Consider the following 21,195-nt stretch of genomic DNA (forward strand, 5'->3'; position numbering starts at 1 on the left):
GATCCATTAGACGTCTCGTTTTAGCAGCTCAGTGTTTTCACATTTTGTCTCGGAGAAACAAAGGAACACATTTACATGAACCAAATGTAGATTTAAGCTTCACTGAAGAACACAACCTAAAGAAATATATTTCAGAATATAAATTGCTTAATCGGCCATTTTCAGTAAGTAAGATTTAACGTTGTTACTAAATGTGTTTGTATGAAACTGTGCATTTTAACTTGAATAATGTCCGCAAAAGGTATCTGTTTTATCGCGCTAATGTATCTGTCAGAATGAGTTCTGTGTAATTTAGCCATCTCATTGTATTTAAGTATGATACTCTGATATGACGTTTTAATATTTCAGCTGGACTTTAATCACAAGCTTTCCAGTTCATATATTCAGATAAAAGGATACATAATTGTTTATGGACTCTAGCTAATTTATCAGCACATAAATGTTTTTTTTTTAATATAAAGGTAGAGATTTTGTATTAATCACCATTATTTTCACAGCTTGCTTCTCCACCCCCTATAGTAATTATTAAAGTTAAATAAAAGCAAAGATGAAACAGTTGGCAAATATTCATCCGGTACATGTATCAGTTCTTATGGTAATAGAAATCCATTTGGGAATTGAATTGAACTGAACCGGAACCTCAGTTTCATCTGTTAAGGTTTGTCTCTATTGTTTGCAATATGAATGCAAAGATTTAAATGGCATAATAAATTCATTGAGGCAGCATTAACATAAGGAGCAAAAGCTAGAGACTCAAAGAAATCTCTCACGTCACTGGAAGTAATTACACCAGCACAAGTAAATGAAAACAACGAAATGAAAATTGTCTGTCTTTTGGATGAATGTAAAAAGAATTATTAAATTAAGATTGATTATAGATACACAAAAAAAAAAACAGCTTTATACCAAGCTCCAAAGGAAATATACACAGGGAAAGCACTAACTGCTTGAGTACTAATAGTATGGTGATGTACACTGACATGATGACGTGTTTTAAGATAAATGGATATAAAAATGGACTCGTCACCCTGTGTAGAGCGGAGAGTGCTTTCGAGTGGTGCAAGAGACATCATGTTTGAGCATCACATTCATGTATTTTCAAAGAGCCAGTGACAACCTGGATAATATCCAGTCAGCTTACATGGATCAGTTGACACAAGCTAGTATACTGCGATTCCAGGCCAAGAATCAGAATTATCGTGTATTTGAACACAGTACCACATGCTAAATCATAGTAATACTGACAAACACCTGAATGCTCCAAACATGAATGATTCCTTAAATCATTAAGTCTTGTTGAGTGAGAGCTGTTACTTTTACTAAATGATCGAAATAACGATTTGAAAATCAAATACTTAGGCTACATTGAAATTTTTTTACTTGACTACACTTAGCATCCATGAAGCAAACAACCTTAGTCAGAAAATGTAAAAATCTAGTTTTTATCATTGCAAAATGAACATCTACATTAAAGGAACAGTTTACCCAAAAATGAAAGTTTGCTGAAAAAAATTATTCGTCCTCAGGCCATCCAAGATGGTAGAGGACTTTGTTTCTTTCCATTGGAACAGATTTGGAGAAATGTAGCATTACATCACTTGCACCAGTGGTTCCTCTGCAGTGAATGGGTGCCGTCAGAATGAGAGTCCAAACAGATGATAAAAATAACACAATAATCAACAAGTAATCCACACCAGTCCATCAATTAAAGGGATAGTTCACCCCAAAATGAAAATTCTGTCATTTATGACTCACCCTCATGTCGTTCCAAACCCGTAAGACCTCCGTTCATCTTCGGAAAACACAAATTTAGAGATGTTTTTAATGGAATCTGAGAGCTCTCTGACCCTCCCATAGACAGCAACACAACTGAAACGTTCTCCCAGACCCAGAAATGTAGTAAACCCAGGACGCGTATCGTTAAAATAGTCATGTGACATCAGTGGTCTCACCAACTTCAATTTTGCAAAGCTACGAGAATACTTTCTCTGCCGGCAGTGCAAAGAAAACAAGTAAAAAATATCGACTGCTACTTCACACGCAATTTGTCTCCGCATGAAGAGTACCAGTTCGTTCGCCATTTACGAGGGCGAACATAGAAATTGCGCGCAATGTCCAGGAACGTAAAAACGTGGCACGCGCATGTATGTGTCTCCCGTCCAGCAGTGTTGTTCCATTCCAGGGAATCTTGCGCATGTGAGTCTAATAGCATGAACTAGAAAGAACTTTTAAGGTGTTAAGTTGGCATTTTCAGACAGGTCATTATGAGTCAAAAACGTTTTTTCTTTCTTTTATCTAAAACTGGCATAATTATATTAACCACCTAAATCGCCATGTTTATCGACACTATGCCTAATTAAGATTTAAAAAATTCAAAAAAAAAAATTGTATTCCATCATTACTGAAAACTGCCACCCTTAAAACCCTAGGTAAATAATTCAAGTGTATCAACACTACACCAGAGGTATTATTATGCTCTTTCGCAAAGACTACACGCAGAGTTTTCAAAGTAGAAAAACACGTTATCTTGAAGTCTTGAAAATCAAACCAGGACACTCTGAGCATTAATCGGAGGCTAAATGATCAGTGAGAATGATGGTCTGCCTTCTTGAAACCACAACGATAGAGCCCCGCCTTTTGGTACTGCAGGAAAAATGCAAACCCCCTTTGTATATGAAATAATTTCCATTTGAAATGAAGCAGTCGCTAGTGGTTCTAGGGCAGCTCTGCCTGTCTCTCTACACTCCCTTAGAAAACAGCAATCTCAGGGTCAAGGCAAGTCAGTCTGGCCTTAACAAAGAGAGCGGCTGCTGTTTTTAAAGACGAGGACGCGAGGTCGGACTGTAATCACAGGCTCCTCCTCGGGAAAATACCAGAATAGTTAATAGTGGACGCATTAAGAGATCTCAGGTTTATGTGATTGAAAACTGATGTAGTTAAAGCTGGGAAATCAAAACAATTATTGACCTAAAGTTTAGAGCATCCACTGATATAAAATTAGTGCTCAGACACACGGTGGCATGCTTTACTGATAAAAAAATACAGTAAAAACAGTTAAAACTGGTGAAAATATTATTAAGATTTAAAATAACTTTTTTCTATTTGAATATATTGTAAAATGTATTTTTTCCTGTGATCAAAGCTGTTATTTTCAGCATCATTACTCCAGCCTTCAGTGTCACATGACCTTCAGAAATCATTCTAAGATGCTGATTTGAAATTATTCTTTGATGTGAATAGAATGTCCAAACGAAAAACAGCATTTATTTAAAATGGAAACCTTGTTTAGCAATTATAAATGCCGTTTACTGTCACTTTTGACGTATTTTCAATTTTTTTATGGCAAAAATTTTTTTAAACAAAATTCTTACTGTGAACACCAACCTAATAAAAATATACTGATAGCAAGATAACGTGTACGAAGTGCTGATATGAAATGAGAAATAAATTTTCAGAGTATGTACACACTCACTTAAAAATAAAATTCCATAAAGGATTTCTACAACTGACAGTTACTGAATTAATTCATTGGCTGATGTCGCTAAAAGCAAAGAAAATTGCCATCAGAGTAACAGGTTTCTGGGACAATATTGGTTAAAAATATCAATGTGTTACTAGCAAACAATAATAACTTTGATTATCTTGAAGAAAGCAGTCATGATTTGCTTTATGGTACAATGCAAATGATTATTTAATTTGTTATCTTTTGCAAAGCAAAAGCTGTTAATAAAAAAATGTTAAAAAGGCCAGAGTCAAACAAGTAACAGAATGCTGCTTCACAGGAAATGTAAACAGAAATAATGAACTAAAAGGAAATGTGAAGTCTATGCTATTTGCACAGTATAAATAGACATCGTCTTTAAAACAGTTCTTCATTATTGCAGTGCATTACAGAAGACTTTATATGAAAAGTACTGAACTACTGAAATCCACTCCACAATGGAACATTATTATGCTATCAGCAAGCCTGGGACATTAGGTGCGCTTTAAGCTGGTTCAAATCACGGATCATGCTCTCATAACTTGGGATATGAACAGGAGATACGAGGCTTTCTGGGTGTGTGCCTCCAGCCCAGGAGATGAGGATTTTATTGAGCTCGGTAGGCCTGAAAGAGAGAAGAGGGTAAGTGCGATATAAAAATGTGACTATAACCTCAAAATGAGCTAGGAACAGTAAAAAATTATAAGATGCTTTCTATTAATATGGCTCATTTTGAACACATTTCATTAGCATTGTTAAAAGCCTAGCGGATTCATATTGGATACACACATTTCTAAGGCCTGGAATTGATCAAACATAATCGTGCTGAAAACGTCATACACAATCTACTACAAATGCTTTCTGTCATCTGATTGATAGTTTATACTTTTTTGCAGCAGTTTATAAAAGGACTTTTAGTCTCATTGTACAAATGTTCACCTTTCAGCTGGTGGTGGTGTTATGCCTTTTGTTGTGAAATCTTTCTGATTTTGATAAAGTAAACTAAAGAATAACATTTAAATTGTCAGTAATATTTCAGATAAAACACATACTGGACTGAAAGCAATTTCAGGGTTACTTTCGTATCATTAATATAGTTTTTGATAAAATATTTAAATTAGAACTTTTAGTTACTTTGATTTAAAATAAATGAAAATGAAATGTGTTTTTTTATGTTTTATTTTTAGTTAGATATAACATTTGATACTGCAGGCTTACATCGTTAGTAAGCCCCTCAACAAGACGTATGAATCATTTACTCCTGGAGTTTAAATGCTGCAATGCAAGACGATGAACATACTCAACTTTAATACTTACTGTAGCAGGTTTGGTTTTCAAAACCCTGAATGCGATATATATCTCATCACATTTTGCAAACCCCAGTGAGCAACACTTGTCCATCTTTAGAGAAAGGTAGCAACCACAAACCCAGCGTCACAAATAGAAAAAAAAACACCTCTGACCCTGATGTTAGGTCAGAGAAGCATCAAAATCTTCTTCCCTTAACAGGGTGTCATTGTCTTATGGGGTCACGGGGGTCACGTTCACATGGCCTGTTTGGAGAATGAAGCCACGGCGTTCTCTGACAGGTTCAGAATGTCAGCGTTTCATTCATTGATTACTGAAGTTCAGTGGAGGGTGGAGAGGGTGATGGAGGTGGACGGGTCAAGAGACGTTAAAAATAATTACCAGACAGCCGCAGGGGTTGCGTAGAGCCCTCGGGTCAGTGTGGAGGGGGACGTTTAATCATGCTCTGCTCTGATAGCAGGACGGCTAATTAGAGGAGCAATGTACCACACGACAAGGAAATTACATAAAAATCATAACAGATGGAGGATTGAGAAGACAGACAAAATCATTTTCTTGCGAAGTATTTTGTCTTTGTTTTCCAGGTACAAATATCTAATTTACATTTTTTATGAGAAGCAACATGAGCATAAGTATATTAAGTCTTGTTTTCTGAAATGAAATGTATCAGAATGAAGTAAGAAAAATAATTGTTGTTTCCTTTAAAATGTATCAGAAGATTTAATAAGTAAACGTAATGTATATATGTTCAAATTAAATGTATGTAAATGTATGTATATATATATATATATAAATATATATAGAGCAGAAATAAAAATGTCTTTGCTATTTTATTTTATTCACTTAATGTTTATTTTATTTAAATTAATATTTGTTTTTAAAAAATGTACATATTTTAAGATAACAACCCTTACTTTGGTTGACTTAATTATCCATACATGTTTTTTTTTCATGCTGCGAATCATATCAAATGTGTATCACATATCCATAAATATAAATATCTATAAAATACAAATAATTATATAAAATTTCAAAAATCTTAACAGCCCTAGAAAAGGCCTCATTTTCCATATGCAAACTTAATATACATGATCTTTATATATATATGATCTTTATATATATATATATATATATATATATACACCCACACACACACACACACACACACACACACACACACCACACACACACACCACACACACACACACAAAACAAAGCTATAATAATAATAATAAAATCATTAATGGTTTCTAAAAGGCTTAAAGTTTTTTTCTTGTTTTAAGCTAACTAATATCTTATGTGATTTGCCTTCTCAAATAAATGTCTTGATTTAAGAATGTTTAGATATTTGTGCTTGGAAAGAAATACTGAGTAAAGGCCCGTTCACACCAAGAACGATTTCTGTAAAGATATTAGCCCGTCTGTTTATTCCAAACACACGCTCGTTATAGCAGAATTGATTCTGATTGGCTGTCAATGTTTTTATCATTCATCAGCAGGAAAAAATCATTCTGAAAGTGATGCCAATCATATGGTTTCTCTGTGCCTTTATCATTATAGCTGCGGTGTGGACGCTGCTATTCTTTAATACTGAGAACGATTTTTAGAACTTTATCTTTATCGTTATCTTTATAGTTATCCTCCTTGGTGTGAACAGGTCTAAAGAAATTCGTTTTTTGCAGTGCAGTGACATTTTAGGATTGTGGTGGCAAGTTTTGCAAAAGCCAAGTAGGTGTTACATTGTCAAGTAAATCTGATAGCTCTAACTGAAACAGTTTAACAGAATAAAGCTTTGAAATGCCTCATCTAAACGGAAAGAGGCGTTGGTGGTGTGAGATACCCATCAGGTGGGTTTGGTTTCCATTTATGACTTATCTGATATCATCTGCCAACAGTTTCAGGCCATCTTTCACACTTTAAAGGACATGTAATGTACATTTCACCCTTCAGCCAACACTGTGGGTCATTTTTAGAAAAGCAGTTTCACAAAAACTGAGTTAATTTTGGAACATGCACATGAGATGTGGATCATTGTTAATAACTGAAGTTTCTGGAAAAGCATTGGATACGGGACAAATATAATACAATATAATATGCAACCTAATTTCTTTCTGTTGATTATTGGGTGAAATGTGACCTGGATGCTTTCTTCATCCTGCTTTATCAGATGGACGTTCTAGTGATTTTGGGTTTGTATCTTTTAAGAGGAATGTTTTTGTCTATATGACGGTTTAACCTTGAGATAAGCTGGATCTTTCCGTCAGTGTCATGCTTCTGTTATTTATGTGATTGGCTGGTGATGGTGTTGCACAATCACTGCCCTGACCCCTTTCAACGATGGAAACCCTGGATCTGAGCAATCCTTCATTAAAACTGCTCTTCTCCGTAAGAAATGCTGAATGGTAACACGTGCTGCTGCTCTAAAAGGCTTATAACTTTGACAATAAAACAATGGTTCTGTCAGAGAATAATAGACTGTTTTGACACAAGCATCCTGAAAATGCTTTCAACACAATGCAATTTGTTGCCAATGTACATTTCAGAGATTTGAACATGCCAAAAACATGTCTGGGTCCATGTCTTTCATACAAAATAAAAAATGGCATATTTGCCCTTTGTTTTAGTTTTTTTGAATATACCAACCAATCAACCAACCAAATATATATCAAACAAATATATATATATTATATATTATGTTTCTTGCACAAGGAAAATTAAGCCTATTTTTGTACCATGATGATTTGTTTCATGAAAAAATGTCAGTGTTTTTAGTACCACTAAGATACTATTATATATTTTGTTATTTATATATAATATTTTTTATTTTTATATTTTGTTATCATCAGTTTTTATCAGTTTTAGTAATTATACTGAGTGTTTTTTTTTTTTTTTATTATTTATATTTATTATTTTTATTATTTTTAGTGATTTTTTTGTGTTTTGTTATAATCAATTTTTATCATTTTTAGTAATTATTTAATATATATATATATATATATATTATATTTATGTTTACTTTTTTATTTTTTGTTATTTAAGTACATTTTAATCATTTATTTAAAATAAAAAGCAAGCTTTTTATGGTTTCAATTTGTATTATTTTATTTAATTATTTACTTGTTATGTATTGCTTATTACTAATTATTTACTTATTACATAGATTTAATTTTATACTTTATTTTATTCTTTTTTATTTAATTATTACTTATAATAACCCTGAGTCACAAAACATAAAATCTATTCTAAAAAATGTTCTTTATGCAAAAATATCAAAAATATCATATTTGGGATGAAACATAACCTGAATATATCCCTGAGAGTTTTCCTGAGAATAACATGGTAACTGCTGCTGAAGTAATACGACTCAAAGTATTTACTGCTGATATGAGTCTAGCATTTGATCTGAGAGAAGGGACAAGAAATGATGGGAAGAAAAATGATGCACACGTTTTCAGAATATATAAGACTCAAACATGCATTCTAGGTCATATCTTATTCAGTCAGAGCATCTAATCCAGCTAACCTAACCTGACATCGTAATAAACTATTTTATTCTATCAGTTACTACACTCTCCATGTAACAACAGTCAACCAAAGTACTAAAGGTCAGACAGTCTGTCAATTATTTTCCTGGAAACCAAGTTTTCCTGATACCTTGCTGACATTTAAGAGGCACCATGTCATTTTAATGCCATTTAAACATGTAAATTGTTACTATAGGAGTTTTTGATTAAGTTTAATGTCATATATCTGTAATGAATCATTCTTGTTATGCAGTACATTTTCATGTCCCCATCACATAAACAATGTTGGATAAAATAAAGTCAATTTATAATGATGTTTTTTTTTTTTACAATATCACAATTAAGTGAACATAGGGGTGAATATTTAATGATTTCACTATTTTGGTTTAAGCTGTGATAAACTTCTAGAAATTGCATTTTATTAAGAGTATTATGTACCTATTTTTCTTTCTTCAAATAAAATGTTTCAAATAAAACATCTACTTGGGAATTCGTTTCCCTGTGTTCTTAACATCACTTTCCATTTTGTTTGTAAAAATGAACAAAGGCCAGTTCCTGAAAGACACTGTCCTCCAGGAAGTGGCATCATTTTTTGGTGGGGTCTCACAAACATGAGTTTCAAGTGAATGTTACCTCTCTATCTGAGTCCAGTGGCCACACTCCTCAATGGTGGCCTCTGGTGAGGGTTAGGGACCTTCAGACAGAAACAACAAGACATCAAGTCAGCTCACATGGACAACACGACATTACACATGCAATCTTATACAGCCTTTATGTAAAGTATCAGAATAACCCTAATTTATTTCTGTGTTAAACTCGCAATTTTAAACTCACCATAGACAATAATGTTTTGTAAGGAAGCTTCACTTCCGCCAACAGATTCTGACTTTTTAATTAGAATTTTGAGATATAAACTCTTGCAATTGTTCATTTATATCTCACAAAAAAGTCACAACTGCAAGATATAAAATCAGAACTGTGAGACTTTGGCCCGGTTTCATAGACAGGGCTTAGCCTAAACCAGGATTAGGCCATAGTTCAATTAGGACATTTAAGTAATTTTTATAAACGTGCCTTACTGGTGTGCATCTTGAGACAAAACAAAGGCACTGATATATTTTAAGATCAGTCAGTGAAAGTTTCTTTCATTTGAAACAGCTCAGACTTACATTTTAGTCTAGGTCTAGGACTAGGCTTAAGCCTTGTCTGTGAAACTGGGGGATAAACTTAAAAATAATTAATTCTGACTTTATATCTCACAATTATGACTTTCCAGAAAAAATTCTCAGAATTGGGAGAATTCTGATGTTAACTCGTGAGAAAAAAATGATAGCCAGAATTTGTGAGATTGAAAAGTTGCTTTTTATTTTTTTATTCCGTGCTGTAAATAAGCTTCCATAAATCTGTGAGTCTGAGGACGTGAACAACTCCAAGTCGTAATTATGGTAATTATAACATGATCTGAACGCAGCATTAACATAATGGAAGAATAACAAAGTTGCTGTCTCACCAGGTTCTCCATGCCTGCGGCAAAGGCTGGCAGAAGAACAGGGTCCTTTCCTGCGGTCACCATTAAAGCTGGCATCATGATCTGTGATGGCAGAAGCATTTTAATTCATGTACTTTCAACTGACCAAATTAGTTTTGTCAGTCTTAAGAAACTGACTTTAAAAAAATGCAACAATTTCATAAGATACAGTGTGTAACGTTTTAGATTTTCGAAACAAAAAAGTCACAACAGTGTTATTTTAGAATCGAGTTTTGATTGCATTTGTAGCATGAAATAACAGCATCAATCAGTTCATCTGCATCAATTTTCATGGTGAGGACACTTGCCTTGCCCCTCGGCCTGGAACACATCCAAAGCCAGTTCTTTTCCCCGTTACGGTACCAGTTCAGAGGACCCCTGGGACAAAACCAGACTCTCAGAGACAACGTCATCCATGTCATGTGCATGAGCATGCATTCATTATCAGTGCCTCACGTTTAAAGGCTTAGTTCACATAAACACTCTGTGATTTAGAATGCATTATTTTTTAGTGCTTCATTTTTTGGGGGTATATATGTGACCCTGGAGCACAAAAGCAGTCTTAAGTCGCTGGGGTATATTTGTAGCAATAGCCAAAAAAACATTGTATGGGTCAAAATTATCGATTTTTCTTTTATGCCAAAAATCATTAGGATATTAAGTAAAGATCATGTTCCATTAAGATATTTTGTAAAATTATTACCGTAAATATATCAAAATTTAATTTTTGATTAGTAATATGCATTGATAAGAACTTCATTTGGACAACTTTAAAGGTGATTTTCTCAGTATTTTCATATTTTATAGTTTTATCTCGGCCAAATATTGTCCGATCCTAATAAACCATACATCAATGGAAAGCTTATTTATTCAGCTTTCAGATGATGTATGAATCTCAATTTTGGAAAAATGGACACTTAAGACTGGTTTTGTGTTCAAGGGTCACATATCACAAGAATATAAAAATAATCATAATTACTCTTGAAAATATATAAATACAATAGCAAATATAAATGCTCTATATGTGAAGAACAGAATAAATAGCAAATGAATAGCACATATTAAATACTAAATATGCACATAAGTATATGCAGCATGAAGAAAAAAAAAGATCCAGTTTTGATCCAAATCCATGCTATTAATTTATGCATTTATTTAAAATTTTAATTAGTGTGTATATATACATATATATATATATATATACAATCATACAAATCATACAGGTTTAAAATCAACTTGACAGTGTGTAAATGATGACGTTTTTTATTTTGGGGTGAACTATTGTTTTAAAGAGATTTACAAATTGTTTCCTTTTTATTTTAAAGGAAAACTAAATATAAAACACCCTGAAGAAATATGAAGCCTTTGCACAACATGATTTAGTCTAGTAGGACATCCTCAAATTTAGCCTTAACTCAGACTTTAAATAGTTTGGTAAGAGTTATTAAAGTGAAAATGTTGTCTGACAACCAACTTGTCCTACTGTACTTAATTAAATCACATTTTGCTTATGAACACACACATAAATATGATGCACATTTTGGACTGATCTGCTCAGTGTACCTGAAGCCACTCTTGGTGAACTGCTGAATGTAGTACTGCAGCGCGGACTTGCTCAGAATAGCACTGCGGGGCGGATCTTCAGGTGACCCCACAAACAATCCACCTGATAAACAAAAGAGCAGACAAGGAAAACGTGTGCCAGTGCAGTCTCGTGAGGCTCGGTGCACGAACAGATTGTACCTTTCTTCTCGAGTGCAACTCAAATCAAACATGCATATTCATTTCTCAATACAAAAACACTGAACTAAATCAGAAGCTGACTGCATAACAGAAGCTAATGATGCTGCCAATCCTCCTCCACTGTTCATCAAATAATAAAAACATATAGTTTGGTGTACTTTCTTACCTCTCTGGCAGACTCCAGCGGTGCTAGGAAATGATTTCTGCAGATTATAAATAAGATGTTTTAGGTGGTTGCCAGTATTATTTTAGTATTATTTACATACTATTATAAGTATTTATTAATATTTTGAGTGAGCTTTTATTTGTATATTTTTAGTTTTCAATTTAATTTTTAGTTTAAAATTTTATTTTGTCATTTTTATTGTTTTTTTTTTTTACTATTTTTTATCTTTAATTTTTTTTTTTTTTTCAGTTTTAGTTTTAGTAGTTCAACTTAAACAAAAACAAAATAGAAATTATGCCTAAAGGTGACTAGCCGAAATAAATAAAATAAAATAAAATAAAATAAAACTAAAAATATAAAATTGAAATCTTTATCTATATTTTTGTTTTAGTATTTATTAATATTATTTAATATTTTGAATTATTTTTATGTTTTCAGTTTTTCTTTAAATTTTAGTTTAAGTTTCAGTAATTTTATATATTTGTAATATTTCTTTATCTTTAATTAATTTTTATTTCAGTATTAGTCTAACTGAAAAATCTAAAAATAAACGTGAATTCAAAATATTAATAAACACTATAATTTTAGTTTTCATATTAATTAATATTTTATAGCTTATTTTTATATTTTCTGTTTTTATTTTAATTTTAGTAATTTTATGTACATTTATGATTTTTTTATATTTGTGTTTTTTATTTTTATTTCAGTTTTAGTCATTTTAGTGATTCATGAAAAAAATTAAGTTTAAGTTTTTCAACTAATATTTCTGCTTTATTTCAATTAACAAAAATGCAGCTGCTAATGTATTCTGAGTGCTGTTTTATCACATTACTATGTGATTTCCATGGTGTTTCTCTAAGATAGTCTGCTCATTAAAAATAGCTCAGGCCAGATTTTTTCATACAGTCCTTCCTTTGTAATAAGAGACTACATGTCCTTTCTTTTATAATAAGTGCTGCTTTGTAGTAAGGTTGTGAATTACACATCAAAAAATGTGCAGCTGGTTGAGGAAATCTGTGCCATTACTTTTCTAAGCGATCAGACTTACAGTTTTCACCAAGTGGATCATATAAAAATCCCAGAATTAGATATAATAAGACTAGAATATCACAGTGACTAATCAACAACATCCATAACAACACCCTAGAAACATCAAAAGACGAAATATATGTTAAAAATACTTGATGTTCCCATTTAAATTAAAAATGAAAGATAATCACAGGTTTCCTTCAAATGACTGTTGTATAAATAAAGTGGTTCTTCGTTGGATGAATGGCATTGATACGTGTGAATGCAATTAGTGGCTTGTGTCCTCCTCCGTGGTGATTTCCTGGTTTTATCGGTGGGACGTGGTGCAGCAGAAGGGGCTTATGTCTAGAGATCCCCAACACTCATTAAGATGCAGCGTGTGGCTACCTGAGCCTGAACGATGGCCGGCCTGCCATTTGTGATTCATTAGTCCAGGATCAGAGTCCCGGATGGGAGCCCTTTAAGTGGCCCTCATTATGATGCCGGGTCATTTAGCACCAACCGCACACACCTCGCCTCTTTGATCTCCATCAGCGCTGGCTTTCTGATGCCGGCAATAAGCAATGTAAATATCTAACAGAAAACTGTGTCACTTCAGATGAAGTGCACAAGGATCGTGCTCAGTCAAGGTGCTTGCTGGTGCAACATGAATTATAACGACTTTACTGAACTGCTTTTTAAAATACATGCATGATTATGAACTTGAGGAAATCTGGGTCATCTATTAACTTCATAAATACTCACAAGTGAACACTAACCTCTTTTAAAGAATCATTTAACACATTAAAAAATATAGCAGAAAGCTATCATAATGCTTCAGAGAACATGGAATATAGTGTAAATTTCTTGTATACCAAAACACTTTAATGGTGTTTTTCTCATTCTAAGCCTGGCAGACAAGGTCAAGATAAAATGTCATTGAAATTCAGAAACTTACAGTTTCAGTACTTGCATTGAACATCAGTTTGAAGGTTCGCTCAAGGTTTTTCTCCAGTTCAGCCTCTGCGACACCCTGAAATAACAGACAAAAATAGCACAAATAAATATAAAGTAAAAATACAGCATAATAAAAACACAACTGTTTATTGTTAGTTCATGTTCGCTTAGGTCTATTAAATAATATTACCAGATTTGTATTTATATATATACATGTGTAAATATATATATATATATATATAATAAATATATATATTTGGTGTTATTATATTAATATATCAACAAATAATGTTTGATTTAAATAATATATTAGTAAATACTGAAATACACTTTAGCTCTATCGTTCATTGTTAATTCATGTTAACTAATAATATATTTAAATATTATAATAAATAATATAAATATTTATTACAAAATTATTAGTCAATTATTGTTTGAGTAGTCAAGGGTATAATTATAAATATTTATAACATATTATTATATATCTATATTTATCTATCTATCTAGATAACATGTTTAAATATTAGAATTAACATAATACAAAATTATATATTATAAACAATGAATAATTATAATATATATAATACATAATATTAATTATTATATAAAAGTTGTATATATGTTATTATATATGTGTGTATATATATGAATGAACTTAATTCGATATTGATAACCACTCACAGGCTTCTGAAAGTAGATCTGGTAATCAAAGATCGGTATGGCCTTGAGTCTCTCTATTGGATTTGTTTTTGGATCCACAGGAAAAAGGGGTGTGTTGAGAGACGCCACGGCCCTGCACGATTGATTAAAACAAAATGATTAGCATGGGAAGAAAACGTGTGTATTTCTGTGCACTGTGCATAACAATATGATGACATCCAACACTCATGACACTCCTGAATCAGTTTGTTAATGATTCTCACTGAAATGCAATACCTCACTCGCTCAGAATGAAACTGTGCCATGTTCCACACCAGACTACCGCCCCAGTCATGACCCACCAGAGTGACCTGAGGAATGCCCTGCGGAGCAGAAAGACAAAATCATAAACCCATCTATGCATTAATGATTACCCTTCAATTGGGTGAATTTCCCAAGGAAATATCATGACATGGGAAATCATAATTCAGTCCAAAATCACAAGAAACCTCAGAAATAATATATACTATATTAGGATTATTTTTTTTTTTACATTGTAACATGCATGTACTTTCATCATTAGTTTTAAGCTCTTATTTTCAATTATTTTTCCTCCAGATTCAAAATGCTGAAGGCAATAAACAAACCAAGGTCCAAAACTACAACTGCCTGAAAATTTCATGTCATGAGAAATCATATTTCAAAAGGAAACTTTATATAGGCTACTATTTTTTATTTTAATTGTAACATTTTTATATCATGATTATTTTCAATCAAGCTCTTAATTTCTCTTATTATTTATTTATTTATAATATAACTATTAATTTTATTTCAGTTTTGATTTATTATTTCCAGCTAATAATTTTAAACATTTAAAAACGTAAACATTTCTAATTTGTTTAGTTCACGTTTGTCAACTAATTTCATCAGATTTTTATTTTATTCAAAATATTGTTAATAGTTTTATTCTTAGTTAAGCATAAAAACCATACACCAGGCTTAATAATTAAATTCTACTTTTATGTACAGATGTATTATTACCATGATAAAATAGAAAACCTATGAAATAGAAATAACTGAATTTGCTAGAATGCCACTCCATGATGTAGCATTATGATTCGTCCTCACGGACATTATCATTACAGCCAAGTTATACTGTATATAGTTAGTAAGGGGCCATTCACATACTATATAGTGCACTTCCAGGCTTGTCAACTGCATTCAGTAATACAGTTCTTTCTCAATCATTACAAAGTTTCAAAGAGCTCTTCATAGAGCTGTACGGTCCACCACACCAAAAGAAGACAAAAAGCAAACTGGATGACCGAACAATTTCATTTCTTTCCAAACAAACAATTTGAGCAGCTGGACAAAAGCTGAAAAGAGCAACTGTGCTGCTAAAAATACTCTAATAATAGTTAAACTAACACATAGCATAACGTTTCATATTTACAGTCAGAAGTCATAAAGCATCATATTTTGAAAGTCCATGACCACCACCTCAAGACAAATGGGACCAAAGACACTTTGATGAATGTACTTCATGAGGCCTACAGGATGAAATCTCACTGCATGCCATTTACAAAGAACACACCGAAAGAGACACACGTCATATAAATCCAATGAGCAAAAGCACGTTCATCTATTCTGGTCAAGACTGGTCAAAACAAATGCATTTATTCTGGTACAAATGCACTTAACAGTTGCAACACTCTTGTGTTTTATTCGACTAAACAAATGCAAATCATGTGTTATCTGCATTGCAGAATCTGCTGGTCTAACCGTGGTGTGGACTAACTAAATATGGTTGAACAGACTTTTTTTAAAAACAGTCCCTCATCCGTTTGAGGTCTCAGCCTCTCAGTTCTGTTGCCAAACATGGTTGTGTGATGCTCTGAGGCCACCTTAACAATTGTGTTTTCACACAAGCAGAAGTACTAATGAGAATCACAACAGAGAAAACTTTTTTATCATACTAAACAACTTGCCAAATGATTGCATGTCCTGATAGCCTGAAAAAAGTTCTGAAAAAACAGCAGAGCACTGTATTCATATGAAATGGCTTGAAAAAGGGGAACTGCTCTCAATTTTTTTCTATTGCATTTAGCTTCTGTACATACTGTCAGTTAAACACACAGTCCTATTTTGAGACGTGCAAAAGAGCAAAGAGAGATCAGTGGTCTGATAATGAACGACAAGATCTCTACATTCAGACAAGACTTAACCTGATTAATACAACTGCTAGTATATTTTTTTAGTACTTTGTTCTGTCTACAATGGGGAAGCATGCATATGCGCAAAAAATCTAATGTAACATCATGAAAATCATTCAGTTCCAGTATTTTTGTAAAGAAAACCAGTTCAAGTCCAAGTCCCAACCCAACAGAAGTTAAACTATCAGCCCTTTATCTTGTTTTTCAATATTATATAATATCATACATCAGCCTTCCTCAGTAATCCTGTAATTATATGCATGTGTTAAAGTAAAAACTGTACATACCATTTTATTCAAAAATGTCACCAGATCCTAAAAAGCCAAGGGAAAGAAACAAAATGATCAATTCTGTGCAACAAAACATCAGTTTTGCTTTAAATTTACAAGGATTACTCTTATTTACCAGCATGATCTGTTCTTGAGAATACTCCTCAATGTCTGCATAAACAGATGGGAATGAAACAGAGCTTATTCAATGTACTGTACCTTTCATATAGCAATAATAACAACAAGATATTTCAAATTATATACAGTATATGTATCAGCTTTAATGCACATATCAAAAATAACAAGTCAAAATCTTTTTGAAAATGAAGTATTTTATATTATAATTTGACTTTCAAATACTCATTTTGATTATATTATTTTTAATAACTTCAAAATCTATAATTTTCTATCGCTGTTTGGATGCAGTAAAGCATGATGTAGCAGAAATCATCTGGCTCATGTTTGCATTTTCTTCTTTTACTGGTCTTGATTTCAATTCCAACCTTGAAATCAAGATTAGGCTTAAAATAATATCTTCAGAATCATTCATATATGTTAAAATCATTTGGGAATTGATTAAAAACGGGTTTAATGTGGCTCAGTGGAAGACAGCAATCATGTCTTTGTGGCGTTTTTTTTCTGCTGATTAAAGTTTCATTAAAACTTGATGAAAAATGTCCGTAATGTTTGCATTGCATTGTAACCATTTTGTAAAAAGCAATAAGGCCTTGAGAACATGCTATATTGAAAACATATACAAAAAACAACACAGCCTCTCGTACCTTATTGTTAAAAACATGCACTGTCACTCCACACACAGTTCTTTATGTAAACTTCAAATCCCATCACAGAAGTGACCTGACGCACATGCTAAAGAGCAGTGCTTCTCATTTTCATTCTCAGCATGATGCTGCAGCGATCATAGAGGAACTGGAGAGCTAGAATTGCTTTGGGAATTTATTTCAGTTACCTGGAAATACATGCTGCTTTTAAAGCTAAAGCATGACATTTGAGCAAATAGTGCATGCACACGTTTAAAACAAACTCTCGGCAGCAGTTTTAAGGATCTCTCACTTTTATGCATTGACTTTAGTATAATTTACAGATCAGAAAACCCCTTTTTAGGCTTTATTGCTATATTTTAGAGATTAGAGAACCCCTTTTTAGGCTTTATTGTTTATTTAAAAAATGTAGTGTTGAAAGTAGTTTCAAAACGGAAGTAGACAGATCGTTTCTGCCATACTGTGATGTATATCACAGTGTAATAAGATTTTAATATGCAAGCTTGCAGGGGCGAGTTTTAAGACTACATAATTTGGAGAAGAGATAAGTCTGACATTTTCACTGGAAGATTCAGTTATGAAATTCTGATGAAACAATATGAGGCCAAAGCATTTTTAAAAAATGAAACATATGCACGGATGAATTGTTCAGAATAAGATCTATAGTATGCATAGATAGAGTAAAAAATAGCTGGTGTGAATTTTCATTGGAGACAAAATGCATTCAAACCAAGATCACATTATAAGCTGCGTATGCCTTCTTGCATTTTCACAACAATGCAAAAAGCCACTCGCCAAAAAACCTCTGGTGGAACAAGCTGTCACCCAACATCCACCGGACCTTTCAAGAAGCAGCTGAAGACCTATTTTTGCAAGCACTTAACCACCCCAGACTCTTAAACCAATGCACTTCCACAATCACAAAAAATGATCTTCTAATTCTCCTCTTCTCTAGCTAGCTTCCTAATCTAGTTGTCAAACAAACCTTGCATTGTATAATATGTACAGTATATTGTTGGCTCCTTGATGAAGTGCTTTTGTTCCTCTTTGCTTTTGTTCCTCTTTAGTTAATTGCTTTGGATAAAAACATGTAAATGTAAATGTAATGTAAAAAAAAAAAAAAACAGAAGTAAAGACAAAGCAATGTATATAATGTATTTAATATTAACTGACCTGCTGGAGCAGTGGAGTCACCGTAGCCTTTCATGTCAAGAGCCAGAACCCTAAATCCAGCATCAGCCAAAGCCGGAATCTGAAGAGAAACAAAAAACAATTCAAACCTCTAATCCCAAGTATGAGATATAATAGTAATGAGCACTGAAGTGCCTCAGAAAGTGATTTAAAAAATGGTTAATAACAAACTCTTGTATTACACTATCGAATCTTTTCACATTTCCAGGATTCTCAGACGCACAAGTTGTAATAGTTGGGTACATCAATTGTGGTAAATGGAAACTACAACAAATAATTTTTTGCGCTCCCATTTGCTCAATGCTTAATGTTAATGTTTCTATGACTTGCCAAAAGAGGAAGAAATATAGAGAGATTGATTATGATGGTCAGAAGAGAAAAAGATGTGAAATTATCCATCACTCCCTCTCTGTTAGTTAACAGTAATTTTTCTGTAATTTAATGCCAAGGTAAGTAAAGAGTTATATATAATATAACTTGCATCACCACAGTGTGTGACGCGTCAATTCTTCTTTTCATTATCCAAAGCAACTTATTTTATTACCGATCCCTTGGAGCCATATTCAAAGTTATAATAGTCAAAACTCATGAATCACTGCTTTGGATGTTCAATACCCATGGGTTACCAGCCCTGATCTTTAACCACTAAGCTTTGACAGAATCACAATCAGGGCCGTGCACAGACACTTTGAGGGGCAGTGGCCCAAACCAAAAAAAGGGGCACAAGGAGGGTGGATGCTTGTTAATACAAATGATCCTGTTGTTCAAATATACAATTAAAAGAGAAGACAGCACACTTTGTAATAATTTCAGACTTTAATGTAGATGTTTTTATAAGAGTGGGCTCTCCCTCCCTCTCTGAGCCTTATCTTTAATGGAAGGAAGGGAGAGTGGGGTAAGTTGACCCACTCCCTGTATCTTGGCAACTGTGCATTTTTACTGTCATGTGACCATGTATTTTGGAACCACCCATCATTTCTGCCAGACTGTGATAAGGAGAAACACAAGGGAGGAGTGGAAGGCACCCATTTACTTTAAAAACTGTTTTTTTTGGCTTGTCAAAGTAAAATTTTAGCATAACAGATGTAATGGTTGTTACATCAAAGCAATGTATTTATATGTGTAGCAACATATAAACGCATGCAAATCATTTAGCTAAATATTAGCCTGAACTGGTAAGCTACAGTAGCTATTTTTTTTTTCAAAATGGCAGCTATGGGGCAAAGTGAGACAAATGCTGTGGGGTAAATTGTGTCAGTATTTTAACTTACCACACCATAAGGCACTGTAGTTAAGTTACATTTCTGAATTATAAACTGGTATTTTAATGTGATATTACTGGTTTAGTTTATTATATATACAAATTATTTGTAGTTTATTTGATAGAGACAGTGTACACCAAATCCTTCTCTGATAAGAACCAGAAAATGCTTTTCATCACATTATAATCAGATATATCTTTCCGCCTGTAGTCACTAATGGCCAGCACACTCTTTGTTTAGTCTGTTTTTAGGAAGGCTACAACTTTAGTGTTCAACATATTGTTTCAGAAATGCAAACAATTAAATATTGAAATTTAAACTTCATTTGGTTGGTTTTATGTTGTTAAAGTTAACTTTAAGAAAAGAAATATGACTGTTTGTAAAAGGAAATTATTAAATTAGTTTTTTACGGTATATTGTTATTAATTTCACATGGGTTTGAATCAGATTCAGTCAGATGGTCATTTTACACCCAGATGGGGTATCTTACACTTTTTTATAAGAAGCCATATTTTTAGATCCCTTTGTCATAGATACATTCTGATCATTTAAAATGATAGGAATACTTTAATTTGGATAAGATAGGATAGGATAGGATTTTATTTTACAGCATACATCTATATTATATACTAATAAACAACTAATCTAGAACATTTATACTATTTTTTAACTATTTATAGGCCTACTATTAATTTGGTTTTAATAAAATATGTTATACTGTAGATTGCTAGTAATCAGATAAGATAAGTTATCATAATGGGAAATATACTTAATTACAAGAATTAAAGTGTGTCAAACTGCTAAATATTCGATATGCTGATTTACCTGCTGGAGCTTTGAATTCATGTTTGCGATGTTGAACTGTCTTTAGCAGCGTCCTTCGCTCATTCACTCTCTGTCTTCTTTTTTATCAAGGCATTTTATCTATTTTTTTATTTTTTTGTCTACAAAGTGTGCCAACAACAGCAAATATGGTGTTATCTATATTAGATCTGATCAGGTACAATAATTTGATTAGACATTCTAATTCTAAGAACATTAGATAGCCAATATTTTTTTTTTGTTGTTGTTGTTTTTTATTTTGTATGTTCTTTTCATTAAAGAATAAAATATAAGGTGATGAG

General features: G+C 32.7%; 1 protein-coding gene across 1 annotated transcript in view; it reads right to left on the reverse strand.

Annotated features, from left to right (window-relative positions):
• Positions 1-4,071: 4,071 nt before the first annotated feature.
• Positions 4,072-21,195, reverse strand: part of LOC109107424 (bifunctional epoxide hydrolase 2-like) — a 20,423-nt gene continuing 3,299 nt past the window's right edge. Inside the window, exons 9-20 of the mRNA XM_042773501.1 lie at positions 18,792-18,870; positions 16,973-17,007; positions 16,855-16,881; positions 14,652-14,737; positions 14,397-14,508; positions 13,717-13,791; positions 11,751-11,787; positions 11,405-11,507; positions 10,150-10,219; positions 9,824-9,904; positions 8,947-9,007; positions 4,072-4,106 (exon numbers count right to left, since the gene is read on the reverse strand). Coding sequence (XP_042629435.1) covers positions 8,951-9,007; positions 9,824-9,904; positions 10,150-10,219; positions 11,405-11,507; positions 11,751-11,787; positions 13,717-13,791; positions 14,397-14,508; positions 14,652-14,737; positions 16,855-16,881; positions 16,973-17,007; positions 18,792-18,870 — 762 coding nt within the window. The 3' untranslated portion in view covers positions 4,072-4,106; positions 8,947-8,950. The remainder of the gene's footprint in view (positions 4,107-8,946; positions 9,008-9,823; positions 9,905-10,149; positions 10,220-11,404; positions 11,508-11,750; positions 11,788-13,716; positions 13,792-14,396; positions 14,509-14,651; positions 14,738-16,854; positions 16,882-16,972; positions 17,008-18,791; positions 18,871-21,195) is intronic.

This window comes from Cyprinus carpio, chromosome A17, assembly GCF_018340385.1.
Source record: "Cyprinus carpio isolate SPL01 chromosome A17, ASM1834038v1, whole genome shotgun sequence".
Lineage (NCBI taxonomy): Eukaryota > Metazoa > Chordata > Actinopteri > Cypriniformes > Cyprinidae > Cyprinus > Cyprinus carpio.